Source organism: Clarias gariepinus, chromosome 20 (genome assembly GCF_024256425.1).
Source record: "Clarias gariepinus isolate MV-2021 ecotype Netherlands chromosome 20, CGAR_prim_01v2, whole genome shotgun sequence".
Lineage (NCBI taxonomy): Eukaryota > Metazoa > Chordata > Actinopteri > Siluriformes > Clariidae > Clarias > Clarias gariepinus.
In genome coordinates, this window is record NC_071119.1 from 23,244,619 (window position 1) to 23,261,165 (window position 16,547).

A 16,547-nucleotide genomic window follows, 5' to 3' on the forward strand; every position below is an offset into this window, starting at 1 on the left:
CTAGAGACGGAGTTTGTGCTGTGGCCAGGAGACTTTTCTTTGTTTTTTTTTTTTGTTTTTTTTGCATTACAATTGTTTAACGGTTGGTTAATTTCAAGCCCTGAGTGTAAAAGAAAAACAAACTAACAAACAAAAAAACCCCACAAAACATATATTAAATTACAAAAACCTTGAAATTAAATTAATACGCTATCCTAAAAATCCAAGTGCTTACATTGCACTGAGATTAAATTAATACAAGACAACACTGAAATTAAATTAGAATTAAATTATTATACATACATACAAACACACATTAGAAAAAAAATAAAATAAAAATGAAGCGGGCAGGTTTTATTATTAACTCTGGTCTCTGTACTCTCTCACCCTGAGGATTTTTACTTTTTATGGCTACATTAACCAAACTCAAGAATCAAATTTGGTTTCTTTACCTGAATTCATCGTCACTGAAACGACGTTTACATTAATGTGGTCCAAATAAAATTATAAAACAGAAAAATCATTAACACGTTAAAAAGCTGAGTCAAAGTACAAAAAAAAGATAATATACACTTGAAATAAAGAGGATTTTAAAGCACAGACTGAAATAACGTCTCTGGTTGGAACAAACCAGATTTAAGGACGTGCCGATACTTCGTTTAAAGATGGCGATTGAAAGCCGGATGTTTTCAATTGATAATAGTGACCCTCAGCACCAAATCGCTTTTGGCTTCGCCGAAGGAATTACGGGATTGACGGAGGCGCTGAAACCCGCCCCGTCGCAATCAGTCGCACCTGTGATAATGATATCACAATATATACATAGATATATCATATACCTGTTTATCGGCACACACCCGCTGATTTTAACACGATCGTTTATAAATAAAAAATAAAAAATCAAGCGTGTTAATGATGGACAGAGAAATCAATTTACAGATAAAATCACAAACAAAAAAAAGTTCATCATCTGCTCCTAAATTAATGCAGTGCCCGTGCCGACAACATTAACACCCTTTGCGCGGTGTTGATACACACTTATAAAGCTGTTTTTGAGATGAAGCGTCAGTAACAGGCACTGATGTCATAACATTCAGGTTACATGGCAGAAACCGAGTGGCTTTCTTTATAAATAACGTAAAACGCACGATTCTCACAAACACTAACACTAACACGTCATTAACATCTCATTAACAGCGCATTCCTGAATCACAAAATTCACATTTCATTTTCGCGGCTGCACTTTAAACCGTTTAGCATTGAACACAGATGTGTGTGTGTGTGAGTGTGTGTGTGTGTGTGTGTGCACGTGCATGCGTAGGTCTTTGTGTATGTAGCTTGTGTAAAGTGCAACCGAGTCTAATCCCTCCGAGCGTTTTACAACTTTTAATTCAAACTTTTAATAGAAAGAGTAAAAAGGTTCATGCAGTGAACACACCATGACCGAGTGTGTAAAGTGTGTGTGTGTGTGTACATGTGTATGTATGTTACAGTGTTAAATACATGAACGCTATCTTTGAGCATAAAACGACTACTAATAAAAGACACATCCGACATGAGAGCAGCGCTGCAGATTAGCCCTGAATAAAACACACACGCACGCATACACGCACGCACACACACTCCGAGTGGTGTGTTACAGACGTCAGTACAGCAGCGTTGTGCGAAATGAGGTCGCCCTGAACGGTTCATTTGGTTACAGCAGAAAAATCACAATCACATCAACATGAACATTAAACTCAGCAGCGTTAATTAGATGAGGTTTAACTGGAGTGTTAACTCTCCCAGTGAGGTGTTACTGCAGTGTTAACTCTCCCAGTGAGGTTTAACTGGAGTGTTAACTCTCCCAGTGAGGTGTTACTGCGGTGTTAACTCTCCCAGTGAGGTTTAACTGGAGTGTTAACTCTCCCAGTGAGGTGTTACTGCGGTATTAACTCTCCCAGTGAGGTTTAACTGGAGTGTTAACTCTCCCAGTGAGGTGTTACTGCGGTGTTAACTCTCCCGGTAAGGTTTAACTGGAGTGTTAACTCTCCTAGTGAGGTTTAACTGGAGTGTTAACTATCCCAGTGAGGTTTACTGCAGTGTTGAATCAACCAGTGAGGTTTAACTGGAGCGCTAACTCTCCCAGTGAGGTTTACTGCAGTGTTGAATCACCCAGTGAGGTTTAACTGGAGCGCTAACTCTCCCAGTGAGGTTTACTGCAGTGTTGAATCACCCAGTGAGGTTTAACTGGAGTGCTAACTCATCCAGTGAGGTTTAACTGGAGCATTAATTCTCCCAGTGGGGTTTACTGCAGTGTTGAATTACCCAGTTAGGTTTAACCGGAGTGTTAATTTTCCCAGTGAGGTTTACTTGAGCGTTAACTCTCCCAGTAAGGTTCGACTCGATCGTTAAATCTCCCAGTGAGGTTTACTGCAGTGTTGAATTACCCAGTGAGGTTTAACCGGAGCGTTAATTATCCCAGCGAGGTTTACTGCGGTGTTAACTCTCCCAGGAGGTTTAACTCGAGCGTTCATTTTCCCAGTGAGGTTTAACTCAAGTGTCAACTCTCCCAGTGAGGTTTAACTCGAGCATTAACTCTCTCAGTGAGGTTTAACTCCAGCGTTAACTCTCCCAGTGAGGTGTTACTACGGTGTTAGCTCTTTCAGAGGTTAACTGGAGCATTAATTATCCCACTGTGGTGTTTACTGCGGTGTGAACAGTCCCAGTGCAGTGTTCATTATCTCTTAGCGTTGACTGCAGTGTTTCTTATCCCTATTTGCAGGAAGTTTTTTTTTACTGCAGTGTTAAGTGTCTCAATTAGGTGTTTACTGCAGTGTTAATTAGATTTAAACACAGTGTTAGTTGTATCACTACTTTTACTGCAACCTGTCTAAGGTTTTAATGAAGTGCTCATCAAAGTGAAATTTAGTTGCAGTTTTAATTAGTAACAATGATGCTAGTTGTCTAAATGAGATTTTACAGTGGCGTTGTCTGAAAGAGGTTTACGGTGGTGGTAATCATCCAGTTGAGGTTTTGTGGTGTTGTTGATGATGTTTTTAATCTGGTGAAGGTATTAATGATCCCAGTAAGGTTTACACTGTTGTTAACTGGTTGGTTTTACAGTGGCCTTTATAGGTATGTTAGTTGTCAAAGTGAGGCTTTACAGGGTTTTCATCACTCCAGCACTGTTTTACAGCAGTAAAAAGGCTTTACAGTGGTGTCACAATTATCCGAGTGAGGTTTATGGTGGATTTATAAAGATGTTACACATTCTAGTCAGGTTTTACAGTGATGTTAATTACCCCAGAAAAGATGTACAGTGACGTTAATGTCTGAGTGAGGTTTACGGTGGCATTAGTTATCCAAGTGAGGTTTACAGTGTAACTAATTATCAGAATGAGGTTTACGGTGGTGTTGGTTATCTAAGTGAGGTCTTATGGTAGTTTAAAGGAGGTTTTAACTGTCTCAGAAATGATTTACAGTGTTTACTGAGGTGCTAATTTTTCCCAGTGAGGTTGTAAAGTGATATTAATTATCCCCAAAAAAGATTTACAGTGGCGTTAATGTCCAAATGAGGTTTAACGATGGTGTTAATTAGCTAAATGAGGTCTTAATGTTAATTATTTTAGTGAGATTTTACAGTGAGGTTAATTCTCTTACAACAGTGAAGCTGACGGAGGTGTAATTTCCCAGCTCTGTTAATGGTCCTCGTGAGGTTGTATTTTGCTGGGAATTGAGTGAGGTTCATTATTACAGAGAGGTGTTACAGTTAACTTTCCCAGTTTTGTTTATATATGTGTTAATTGCCTTGGTGAGGTTTTACATTGACATTAATTAATTATCCAAGTGAGCCTTTAATGTGGTGTTATGATAGAAATGGTTTGCAGAAGTGTTAATTGTTACGGTGATTGTAATTGTCTAGGTGTGGTTTTATAGTGGAGTTAATTGAGTTTCAGATTTTACAATGCTATTAATTATGCAAGTGAGGCTTTGATGTGGTGTTGATTATGACAGTATGATTTAACAGTGGTGTTAATCGTCTCAGTGAGGTTTTATGGTGGTGTTAATGATTCTGGTGATGTTTTATGGTGTTGTTAATTTGTCCAGACAGGGTTTTGAGGTGTTGTTAACAATCCTGCTGGTTAATAGTCCCAGCGAGATGGGTGAGGTTTTTCGGTGGTGTTAATTATAGCAGTGATGTTTCTTTTTTTTTGCGGGGGTGTGTGGGGGGTAATAATATTTATCCCAGCATGATTTTAACGCGATGTTAATTATCTTAGTGAGGTTTTCCGTCAATGTTCAGTGCTTAAATTAATATTTAAATTTTTAAAAAATTTGACACACACACACACAGAGCAATCCGATTCGCACCTAAGTGTTAATAAAAAAAAAATCTTATGCCTAAATGCTCATTGTTAAAGGAGTTAACGCGGCGTCATTAACACAAACCGCGTCATCTGCGTCTATCTAATCATAAATAATAATAACTTACACGATGCATCACTACTGATGACATCACTTATTAATCAAAATAAATTAACCGTTTTAACGATTACCAGATGTGATTCTTCAACCTTCACCACAACTCGCAATGCACACACACACACGCACTTTGCTAAACTGAGTGTACTTTACATAATACACACACATACCTCTGAAAACTGTGTTAGACACAATACACACACCTCCTGAGTGTGTGTTGAACTAAACCGTGACTGCGTTTAACTACACTGGCTGTTACATGACACACACACACACACACACACACACACACACAAACTTTCACCACATTTAAATGTCACACAGCAGAAAAGTGTGTTGCACTAAACTAAGTGTGTGTTACACACAATTCTCTTACCTCCCCTTCCGCTGTGTTACACTAAATGTGTGTTTTATGCTATACACCCACACACGCGCACGTCTTTAAATTGAGTATTATACACCATACACACACTTCTCCAGGGTGTTACATTACACTGAGCGGTAAATTAGTGTTACAACAACCTGAGCGCGTTACCCTTAAATTACTGTGTTGTACAAAAACGTCTAACTCTAAACAGCGTGTCCCGCTATTTGTGTTACGCTAAAATGGTAAGTTACACTGAACCGATTGTGTGTTACACCAAACTGTGTATGTTACACTACACTGAGAATGACACCAACTCAGTGGATATTACACTAAACTGCCTGTCTTGTTACGCTTAACCGAGTGTGTTACTCTAAACTAAAAAGTGTTACTCTAAACCAAGTGTTACATTGTGTGACACTAAATTGAGTGTGTTACAGTAAATCGAGTGCGTTACATAAACCTGAGTGAGTGTTACGAAAATTGAGCATTGTGTGTTAGACTAAGCAGAGTGTGTGTTACACCAAACTGAGTGTGTTACATAAAACTGAGTGTGCGTTACGCCAAACTGGGCGTTACATTGTGTGTTACACCAAATTAAGTGTGTTACACTAAACTAAATGTGTTACATAAGACTTTGTTACACTAAACTGAGTGTGTGTTACGCCAAACCAAACATAACATCGACACATTGAGTGTGTGTTACACTGTGTGGTACACTAAACCAATTGTTACATGAAACAGTGTAACACTCAACCGTGTGTGTAAGTTACGTTTAAGTCATTGTGTGTTACGCTCAACCCGAGTGTGTTACATAAAACAAGTGTTACACTAAGCTCACTGTGTTACACTAAACAAAATAGTTTTGCATTAAACTAAGAGTACGTTACTCTTAAACCGAGTGTTCTACACTATTTCGAACGTGCACGCTAAACTGTTTTGGTTACGTTACACTAAACTTAAACGTGTGTTGCATTAAACTGAGTGTCACACTTAAAACCGAGTGTTACACCAAACAGAGAGTTCGGCTCATATTTCTTTTAAAACTTGTGTTTCACTAAACAAAACTGTGTTACACTAAAGCATGCGCTAGGCTAAACCGATTGTTACGGCTTTAACTGGGCGTGTCAAACTAAACCTGAACGTGTTACAGCACTCAGCTGTGTGTTTGTTTAATTGAAAGGAGTGTTACACTACCTTGAGTGTGTCACACTAAACTCGGCGCATGTTACACCGAGTGTGCGTCACACCAACAATGTTTGATATATGTTCCCCCGAAGCGTTGTGTCGGTTTTTTTTTTTCCTGAACAGCAGATACACACACTGTGTTAAAGAGCATGTTTGTGTTTTTTTTTTGTGGGGAAATAAATAATTTACATAATTAAATACAATCTCTGAGCGATTAACACCGATCAGTGTGCAGGTGTTAATGCCATGTCAATAAGTAGTAGCAGATTAGCTTCCCTAAAAATCAGACCTGAATCAATCCTTCAGTTCTAACTGAACAGTGCTTTGCAGTTTAAATAGAACAATTTATATCTTACAGATCTGCACAGTGAAACCCTGAATAAAGGCGTGTGCGTGTGTGTGTGTGTGTAAATAATATGTATATTCAAGTTTACGTCATTAAAGTTCCTGACGGTTTAGCTTGTACGAGGCGTTTGTGTATGTGTTTATTTGTGTGTGTGTGTGGGTGCATGAGGGTTTTGTGTGTGTGTGTGTGCAGGCAGTAGTGAGGTTAATCGCAGTACTGAGGTTTAAAACCGTTTCGAGCCGTTCAGCGGTGTCCCTGAGGTTCCTGGTTCTGGTGGGCGGAGCTTCTTTTTGGGCGGAGTCTTCAGTGTCCCCATACGCTCCTTCACTTTGTACTCCAGCGTGCTGTGCGGGACGCCGTACACGCTCTGCGCCTTCGACACCGTCATCTTCCCGCCCATTACCATGGCGATCGCCTCCTCTAGGATGTCATGGTCGTACTGACGGTAGCGCCCGCGCTTCTTCCGCGGCTGTTTGTCGCGCCGCTCGCTCTCCTCCAAACATTCGTCTGCACTCGCGCTCCCACCCGCGCTCCGGGCGCACACGCACGGCGGGGGGACATCCCCCTGCAGCGGACGAGACTCCAGGGCGGAGCTACAGTCGGTGTGTTTGGGAAGGAGGATCTTGACGCGATCTGAGGTCTTGCTGTTGAGGTAAACGGCGTCAACAAGGCCGCTGAGGTCAGAGGGCGGAGTCGTTACACCCGAACGCACCTGAGGGATGCGGAGCAGCGCGGAGCCCCCTGCCGCAGTGTTGCACGCATCGCCACGTTCTCTCAGCTCACACACCAGGCGGTGGAGGAGCGATGCCGCGGCCGCGCTCTCGGCCAACGGTTTACCGCGTTCCGACTGGTCGGACCGGGGCCGAGTCCAGGACGTCGTCGTTTTGGTCTCACCTGTGTGCAGAGCTGTGCGTGACGCTGTCACTCCGTTGTGGTTGGCGAGCGCGAGAGGCGCAGCACCAGAGTGTGTGTGATCCGCGTGGAGGCGTAGTGTGTTCTGAGGTATTCCGTATAGTATGGCAGCTTTGTGAAGGTCCAGCGCACCAGAGCGAACATCCTTCACGGCTTTAGAGAGCAAACCATCAGCAAACTGAGTGCTGCGGCCCAGACGTTCGTCCTTGATTGGTCTCCTGGTGGGTGGGAGGACGAGAAAGGCACGAGTGAGGTGACGAACGACAGGAAGCACTCAGGGTCCACTCCTTTACCGCCTTGTCTTTGGTAACATCACTCGCTTCTTATTTGTGTGTTTTAACACACAGCCTCACTTTGGGCCGTACAATATATGTATGGACCTGTGTCATGTATATGTCTGCGTCTGTGTGTATGTTTGCATCTGTGTGTGTATGTTTGTGTGAGTTTGGCTTTTTAAGTCTGAAAATTATAACGAGTAAACGCGATAACTTTTTTTGACTGTGCAGCCCTTTGAAGCCCTGACACACACACGTGACGTTACCGTCCAACAAGTGAGAAAAGAGTCAACCCTTCAGTGCAACACAACACTAAACTCTGCATTACCACACACTCAGTTTAAAAGGCATAATCATAGCACTATGACACACTCGCACACCCAAACAGTTGAACATCTGTTAGCGTTTCTTGACTCACCCTGATAGTCTTTGCTGCGCGAGCGTGTTCAGAGACGTGGTGTTTTTCTTTGAGAGGTCGAGAACGCCATCTGCTGAGACAAGAGAACATCATTATTAAGACACGTGCAAGCGTGTTCAAAAAAGAAGTCCTGAAACTTAACCTCGTCACACGTGCGTAGTTGCACATTCAGTATAAATTGCACATAAAGATGGAGAGACGTGCTATTCAAACTGTACAAAAAAAATGCGTCCACGTTTATGTGAGCGCGCCAGTCACCTTGTGCGCACTGCGTGCTGCGGCTAAGCGTCAGGTCCAGCGGTCCGTCTGGCTCTGTTTGTGTGATGGCGTTCTGGTTTTCTGCTGTTTGAATTTTATGCGCATATTCAGCAGCGAACTGGCGAATCATCTTCCTCATCAACTCCTGCGCAGCCAACGGAATAATGGGGTCGCAGCTCTCAGGGAATTCTGGGTAAAATAGGACAGAATGTCAGTTAGAGTATACTGATTAACAGTTACAACGGGATTTCAAAAACTGTATGCGTACTGTAACACCCTGTATCAGCACCAGAAGGCACTCAAGATTCAAAAAAAATAATTATCCTGTACTCCATGTTGTCGCCCCTTTGGGGGTGTCAGCCACAGGCCCTCTTCAGTATTTTGTACATCAGTCAGTCTGGTCGTTTTCCAGGAATCTTTTCCCTATTGTCAACTTAGGGCCTTGGTCCTTTCTCATGTTCACTCAGAAAACCCAGTCCTTTCCCCAAGGTCTCAAGTGACTCTCGGACCCTGAGAATCAAGCGTAGTGTGTATCACATTGGAAATACTGTACTTTCTTTTGCTTTTAAAACAGCAAGTGCGGGTTAACTAAGTGCTGAAGTGCTTTTGCTAGTATTCACTTTCACATGCCAAATGCAGTGCTTCGATCTCTCCTGGAGAAGGACCCTGATACACGGGTGACCCTAAATAAGGACCATGACACACGAGTGACCATGAGGAAGGACCCTGACACACAAGTGACCACGAGGAAGGACCCTGACACACAAGTAGCCCTGGAAAAGGATAGGACATGGACATATGAGTGGGCCCCAGAGAAAGACCTGAACATTCGATTGGCCCTAGAGAAGAAGTGGCCTTGGACATGGGAGTTATTTAAAAAAAAAAAACTAAACACAATTTACACTCCTATCATGAGGAATACCACAGTAAGAAAAGTTTACATACTGTCTTATTTCACTGGCACGTATGAGTGACCATGGGCATGTGAGTGTATGGCCCTGGAGAAGAATCTGGACGTTATGAGTGACCATGGGCATGTGAGTGTGTGGCCCTGGAGAAGAACCTGGACGTATGAGTAACCCTGGAGAAGAATCTGGATGTATGAGTGACCATGGACATGTGGTCCTGAAGATGAACCTGGACGTATGAATGACTATGGACATAAGTGGGTGGCCCTGGAGAAGGACCTAAAGATATGAGAGACCATGGACATTTGCAAAAGTGCTGGCCCTGGAGAGGGACCTGGACATACGAGTGGCCCTGGAGAGGGACCTGGATGTACCAGTGGCCCTGGAGAGGGACCTGGATGTACGAGTGGCCCTGGAGAGGGACCTGGATGTACGAGTGGCCCTGGAGAGGGACCTGGATGTCTGAGTGGCCCTGGAGAGGGACCTGGAAGTACGAGTGGCCCTGGAGAGGGACCTGGACTTGATTTGAACTGGGACCTGGACATGCGAGTGGCCCTGGAAAAGACATGGTTTCGTTTGGAGGTCAGACTCTAATGATTCCCTACATTTGTGTAAATCCCCAATGAATAGTAGTCCTGAGCCCTAAAGAAACATCTTTCTATCTGTTCTCTCCTTGTTGTTCCTCACCCTCTACTTTCTACCCTCTGGTATGTGGAACTGTCTGCCTCGTTCTAATTTTAAACATGTCATGAGACCATCGCCATCACCAATACACTAAGCTCTCTTCCAAGAGACAAGGTGCGGCTGCCGCTTCCGGAGGTTCTGCGTGATCGCGAACCGCTACGTGCATTCACACTGCAGGAGAGGCGGTTCTCCAGCGACAAAATTGACTGCAACATTAAAAAAAATTGCTAGTCTTGAGCCAAGAGTCTGTGACATCAAGGGCATTGAGATATTATTATTTCATCACCATGACAACTCAAGCAACTCAAGTTATTTTTATGTCTGCTATTAAAAAGATGTCAGTTGTCAAGCTCCAGACGAGAAGAGCGAGAGCTGGCAGTCATGTTCAAGCTTAATCCCTGCTGTGGCTGCAAATGGACACAAAATACCTGCTTTTGACCTGCACATGTTCTGCACCAAGAGCTTCGGCGGGAATTTTCCCCCCCACAACAATTGTTATTATAGTTAATCTTGTTCAACCTGAGGGGTGTCCCGTTCTCTTTCTCTCTCTCTCTCTTCATCGCAAATCGACAGGGGAGGCGTGATCGAAATCACATTGCAACACTTAGAGTGTTCTACATTATTCTTACCTATTTGACAAATTAGTCGTTCCCTCATGCATGCTCTGTATTTAATCTAGCAAGCAAGCAACTTTGAGGTGTACCATAGTGTTCGTGTATCAAAATGAAGTGTGTGTTACCTTTCTTGTGTAAGACTGCATGCAGAAATTGGTCTGCTTGGCACTGAAGTGTGTCTGAGGTGTTGATGCCCTGAGGGGGGGGTTCGGCATGGGGGGGCGAGTCAGGCAAGTGGTCCTGTTCCCAAAAAAAAAAAAAACAATACATAACATATATAGAATTCACTCAGCTAAATAAACTAAAAAAATGGTAATATATTACAGCATATGAGCGTGATTGGAGAGGAATGTTTAAGGATCGTCGTTTAAGGATTATCACACTCACAGCCACCTCCGTTACAGACTAGACACAGGAAGGGAATACACACCAGTGCTTGTGTGACATTTACTAGACACTTACACTGATTTTTTCGAGCTGTAAGTTACAGAAGGAGCAGCGCGCATCTGTCGACCAATCAGCAGTCGCTTCAGGCTCACAATCTGAGAAGCAAACACACACCCACAGAGACACACTCGCCGATGTTAAAAATAGCAATGTAGAGAGACTCTTCTCCCTTAAGTACAACTGCTGTTTGTTTGTTGCGTTTCAGTAACGTTTGTCACTTTACAGTAAAAAACAAACTCGTTAAGTCTCCATCACATGAGGAAGAGGGTGTGACAGGAAGGAGACAGCAGAGCAGAAAAACAAAAGTCTGACCACTAACACATTAGTGTGTGTGTGTGTGTGGGGGGGGGGGGGGGGGGGGGGTGTGGTGGGGGGAGCTACAGCTCTACAGAATCTGAGAAAGACATAATTAAATGCTTTGGTTTACAACTAAAAACTGTTATTTTTCTTTCTTACTTCTATATATGCATTTAACAGGAACAGCATCAAACTACAGCGATTATAACTTCTATAAGTGCTCTTTAGGTCTAGGTTTTCAGTTCTTCATCCGATGGACTTGACTCGAGTCATTTAACAGCCTTTAAGAGGGGCAGCAAAGAGAACGCCGAGCCGGGAAGCAGACGAGGCCATTAGAAACAAGACAAATTAGACAAACAGAGCTCTCGTGTCTAATGCGTATAGTATAATAGGTAACGTTCGATACTTAAAGAATAAAACTCACTGTCGAATATGCTGAGATCCTGCAACAGCCTCGGCCCATAGATTCCTTCCAGTATACTTTCAAACCCTGAAACGCACACACACACATATGTAAAATACAATAAAGAGGGATATAAAATGACCCTTCCTCCTACATACTGTGCCATTTGGAGACAAAAAAAAAATGTTCAGATATTACCTGAAACTAACAGTCAAGTTACAGACACACACTGTCAATTAGCAAGCTAAGTGTAACCACGGTAACAATTAGTCAGGAATCAAAATAGAAAAGAACAAAAAAAAAGTCCACAGTTAACGTGGCGTGTCCATCAATATGATGCTCTACACTTGCTGTTTGCGCGTTTTTGTGTTGAATACATACGTAAAAAAATGTTAATACCACTTATTTATTCACTTATTGTTTTACTGTTATATTTGCTCAATTTATACAATGATTGTGGACTTTTTATTGTTCTATATTTTATTTTCTTATCATTGTCTGTTTTTATTGTCTGTTTCTATGTCTGCAGCTATTTTAGGATTGTGACCACGTTGGTCAACTTAAGTTTAACGTCAAATGTGTTTAAATTTATTTTATTATTTTTGGTAATCTAAAACAGAAACGTTCTCAGCACTTTCATAAATCTAGTACACGTCGAGGATCACGTCGTACATAAAGCCACAAAAAAATATTATACAAGACTTGCCTTTTTTTTTTTTTTTACATTTATATCTCTAAAAGATTATCGTCCAATAAAACAAAGTAAGCTGGTAATAACATACCGTGCACGATTTGTCTTAGTCTCTTCTGAAGCCATAAAACAACCTGCCATGTAGGTGAAGGTATTTTTAGCAATAACTAACAAGTGACACACACAAGCTGTGCAACACTAATCCCTGAATTTTTAATGAGTGTGAATGCACAGAGAGTAGTCCTGGGGTTATCTCCTATTTTACCCCAGCTCCTGATTAATTTATTTCCACCCAGATTAGCCAGTTTTTCTACATCCTACTATGAGAAAATTCACATGGTCAGTCACATCTGGATTCTCACCAAAATCTACACAGATTTTTTTTCTTCTTCCCCTAAATACTATTTTCCTGCATTAAGTCTTGTAGCATGTTAATGTTAAACACTTCCTAAGCTGGACAAAAAAGAAAAACAAATATGGATGCTGATATGATTTGTGATTAGTGTTTTATTGTGCATTTAAAATGTAGCCAAAACTTTGCTTCTTTTTGAACTAAAATAAATAACAGCATCTCTTGTGCACTCAAGCACATTTTTGCCCTTTCTCAACTTTAGTTGCAAACTAAAAGTGATCATGTGACCATGTAATGCAACCATCCAAGTTTGTTATCCAGATGTGAGAGTTTTATTACTAAGAAGACAGATTAGAAACATCCATTGCAGAAATCACCTCTGATAAACTAATCCAATCCAAACTGAGCTTAAAAAGAGGGGGAAAAAATTGTGCACAAAAAAACAAAACAAAATATTAAGCATTTAATGATCTGAGGTAAACACCAGAGGTGGGCAAATGTACTTGAGTAAAAGTAGAGATTGCCTAGGGCAAATATTACTCAAGTTCAAGTACAAATCTTCAAGTAAAGGGGCTGTATCAACTCATAGTAGCCTTAAAAAAAAAATCTCTCTCTGCTTCGCATTTGCGAACATACTAATATTTTCATTGCTGTCTACGCTGTCCCACTCCACTTCTGATTATGAAGTCCCGTTATGCTATAAGGCACTTCCTAAAAGAAAAGCAAGTAACGCAATTACACTATGGCAAAATTCCTCCTCCAAATACTTTACGCCACTGTCGATATGTAACGCAACGTTATGCGGAAGTATGGTTAAGCAGAAAGTACAGACATTTGCTGTAGTATGTAGTGGAGTAAAAGTAAGAGATACCATATGCTAAAATAAACCACTCAAGTAAAGTGCAGATAGCTATATAAAATATGTACTTAAGTAAAGTAAAGACGTACATGTGCCCGGTCTTCTCCCACATGCCATACTGTATAGAAAGTAACTAATTTAAGACACAAACCTGAAACATCATATATATAAAATACAAGATGTTCATCTCACGGTGGCAGGTCCTGACACCTATGTGTGCCTGCCCACTGTTACATTCGGTGAGGAACGGCTGTGACACACACACACAATACGGCAAAAAAGTCTGCCGACGCTGCCTACTGTACATTCAGCGAGAAACAATGCCTGTGACGGAGCTACCGGCACAAAACACCTGAGGATTTCTGTTTTATATACAGTAGATATAAATAGAAAATAGATAGATGACTCTACTTCATTATTAAAGTGTAATAACACCTCTGGGTTATTTAGCATTTGGGGACCTGGGGTGGACCTGGGTGTAAAGTCCAGAGAGTTACATTATCGCTCATAAAATAAAATAACTATTTAGTTGAATTTCCATCTATATCTTTTTTCTTAAAAACACTACAAAGGTTCTACTCTCTTCAGCGAACTTGTAACTTTATCGTACATCACGGCTATTGAAGACACAGAAGAACACAACAATACTGAAAATAAAATAACGCAAACTAAATCTACCTTTCCTTTAAAATGCGCTAGTCTGTTTCTTTCTTTATATCTACTTCATATCAGATTGTAATAACGAAAAAACAAAATAATGGTAAAAAAACTAAATATATATATACGCCATGAAAGATTTTTAAGAAAATTTTCCGTTTCCTTTAATTTCTTTCTTTCTTTCTTTTTTTTGGTAGGCACATCTGCCCAAATATTTTGCTGAAACAGTTTTTTTTTTTCTTTTTTACACAATGTCACATTGTGAGTCTATGTTATAGCTTTTAAAGCGTTTAAAATATAGATATTTTAAGTGTGAAATTTAATAGAAAAACCTAGTGATGCTTTTAAAGAGATGCTGCAGTAAACTAAACTATTAAAGATTTTTAGGAAAGATTTCCATTTCCTTAAATTTCCTATTATTTTTTGTTGTTGATGTTGTGCACATCAGCCCAAATATATTATTAAAACTATATATTTTTTTACACAATGTTGCATTGTGAGTGTGTGTGTCATAGCTTTTGCAGCATTTGAAATATAGATATTTTAGATTGAGGTGTGAAATATTAGACCTATAATAAAACCTAATGATGCTTTTAAAGCGACGCTCCGGTAAACTAAACTGCGTGTTAATGTTTTAAAGTTGCATGTTCATATTTCCATAAAGCGTATAGATTTCCCTAATAAAAACAGAAACATGACATAACACTGCCTTCAGCCATTAACACATTCAGGCAAGGCGTATAAAGTTTTAGATAAATGCATGGAGATTAATTTCTGCTCCTCATTACAGAAGTTAATATTAAACTGTACAGCACTGAGCATTTAGTAGCATTTAGCAAAGCAAAGAAAAGGGAAATAGAATATATATATATATATATATATATATATATATATATATATATATATATATATATTCCCAAAGGTGTCACTCTGTTAATGTTTAAAAACACTTTGGATCCAGAACTCCTTTGATAAAACGCAGTGCTTAAATTCATTCCGTTCTAGGAACGACTTAAATGCAATTTGTTCAATCAGAGGATCAAAAGCCGAGGGACAAAAGAAAATGGAGCCAGCAGTGGACAGCTAATGCTAAAGCTAACTATCGCTAATCCTAACCAATCTACAATGCCGGTTATGCTAAAGAAAACTAATTAGCGGTTATGCTAGCAAGCTAGCAAGCAAACACACACACACACACACACACACACACCCGGAGCTAGCTGCGGCCTTTATTTGTTAGCTAGCGCCGCTATGCTATGCTATTCTAGCATTAGCCGCCTTAGTGTTTGTTATAACGCGTTAATAACGCTTTAACAACACGACACAGCTTTAGCATTATTACGTGTCGCCGAAGTCGAAACCGGATTCAATGATTTCTAGCGCTTTAATAAGCGTCGCGTTCGTGTTAGCCGTTATTATTAGCCAAGCCCGTTAGCCTGTTAGCACGTTAGCACTCGAGCTCATTAACAACAACAAGCAACAGAAGAAGAAAAAGCGTTAATCCGCCGCTGATGTAATTCGCGCTCCGCGGCAACGCCGCCGCTTTCCGTGTTTAAAAACAAAATTAAAAACCGCAAATACCGGGACGCTGCGCGGTTTACGTGCTTCCGCGTGTACCCAGTGTAGCTCTCCGTCTTACCGACGCAGTGGATGAGTTTGTGCCGCCAGGAGTCGAGCTCGCGCCGGAACCCTTTCCGTTCCGCCGAACACCTCGCGCTGCAGCACCGCGTCGCCATTCCGCCCGTCCGCGCGCCCCGCTCCCCCCCTTCTACCGAGCCTGACGTCGCGTGACGTCACGCGCGAGCCTTCCCTTTCCCACCCCTCTCCCTCTCTCTCTTCCCTTTTTCTTCTCTTCTCCTCGAACTCCACACGGCGGGAGGGAGGAGGGGGAATCGGATCAGCGCAGCACGACACTGAATCACACACACACACACGTTTATAGTATACACACTCTAAGGACAAAAAGGATTTGGCCAAAACCTGTCAATTACAGAATTTCAATCAGGACCCGTGTCCCCACTGAAGGGCAACCTTAATGCTTCAGCATTCTGTATGTACCAAGACATTCTCGGACAATGCTACGGCTTCACTAAACTTTGTGGCAACAGTTTGGGGAAGGCCCTTTTCTATTCCAAAATGACTGTAGCCCCAGTGCACAAAGCAAGGACTATAAAGACATGGTTTGATTCGTTGCGTTCGGCATAAACACCTTCCAAGCTGCACAAAAATCACTGCTATCCGTTATCACCCGAATGAGGATGGGTTCCCTGTTGAGTCTGGTTCCTTTCAACTTATGGCCACTGCGTGAAACCGTGTAGGTGAGATAGGGGTATAAGGTGTAAAAAGAAGTAGAGCGTCTGAAATAAGGTTTAAGCTGAATTAAGAGAAGAAGCGTTATTCCTTGTTGTGTCGGCCGCACATTGATACACTT

General features: G+C 41.4%; 1 protein-coding gene across 4 annotated transcripts in view; it reads right to left on the reverse strand.

The window, feature by feature from the left end:
- lcorl (ligand dependent nuclear receptor corepressor-like) overlaps nucleotides 1-15,896 on the reverse strand; it is a 30,058-nt gene extending 14,162 nt beyond the window's left edge. Inside the window, exons 1-7 of one of the 4 annotated variants that reach the window (XM_053479368.1) lie at nucleotides 15,756-15,896; nucleotides 11,579-11,644; nucleotides 10,873-10,952; nucleotides 10,536-10,650; nucleotides 8,205-8,393; nucleotides 7,947-8,016; nucleotides 34-7,471 (exon numbers count right to left, since the gene is read on the reverse strand). In XM_053479368.1, coding sequence (XP_053335343.1) covers nucleotides 6,565-7,471; nucleotides 7,947-8,016; nucleotides 8,205-8,393; nucleotides 10,536-10,650; nucleotides 10,873-10,952; nucleotides 11,579-11,644; nucleotides 15,756-15,852 — 1,524 coding nt within the window. In that variant the 5' untranslated portion in view covers nucleotides 15,853-15,896 and the 3' untranslated portion in view covers nucleotides 34-6,564. Of the gene's footprint in view, nucleotides 1-33; nucleotides 7,472-7,946; nucleotides 8,020-8,204; nucleotides 8,394-10,535; nucleotides 10,651-10,872; nucleotides 10,953-11,578; nucleotides 11,645-15,755 lie in introns of those variants that run through there. The other 3 variants (XM_053479367.1, XM_053479366.1, XM_053479365.1) reach the window with 3 other exon arrangements.
- Between the last annotated feature and the right edge of the window lie 651 nt (nucleotides 15,897-16,547).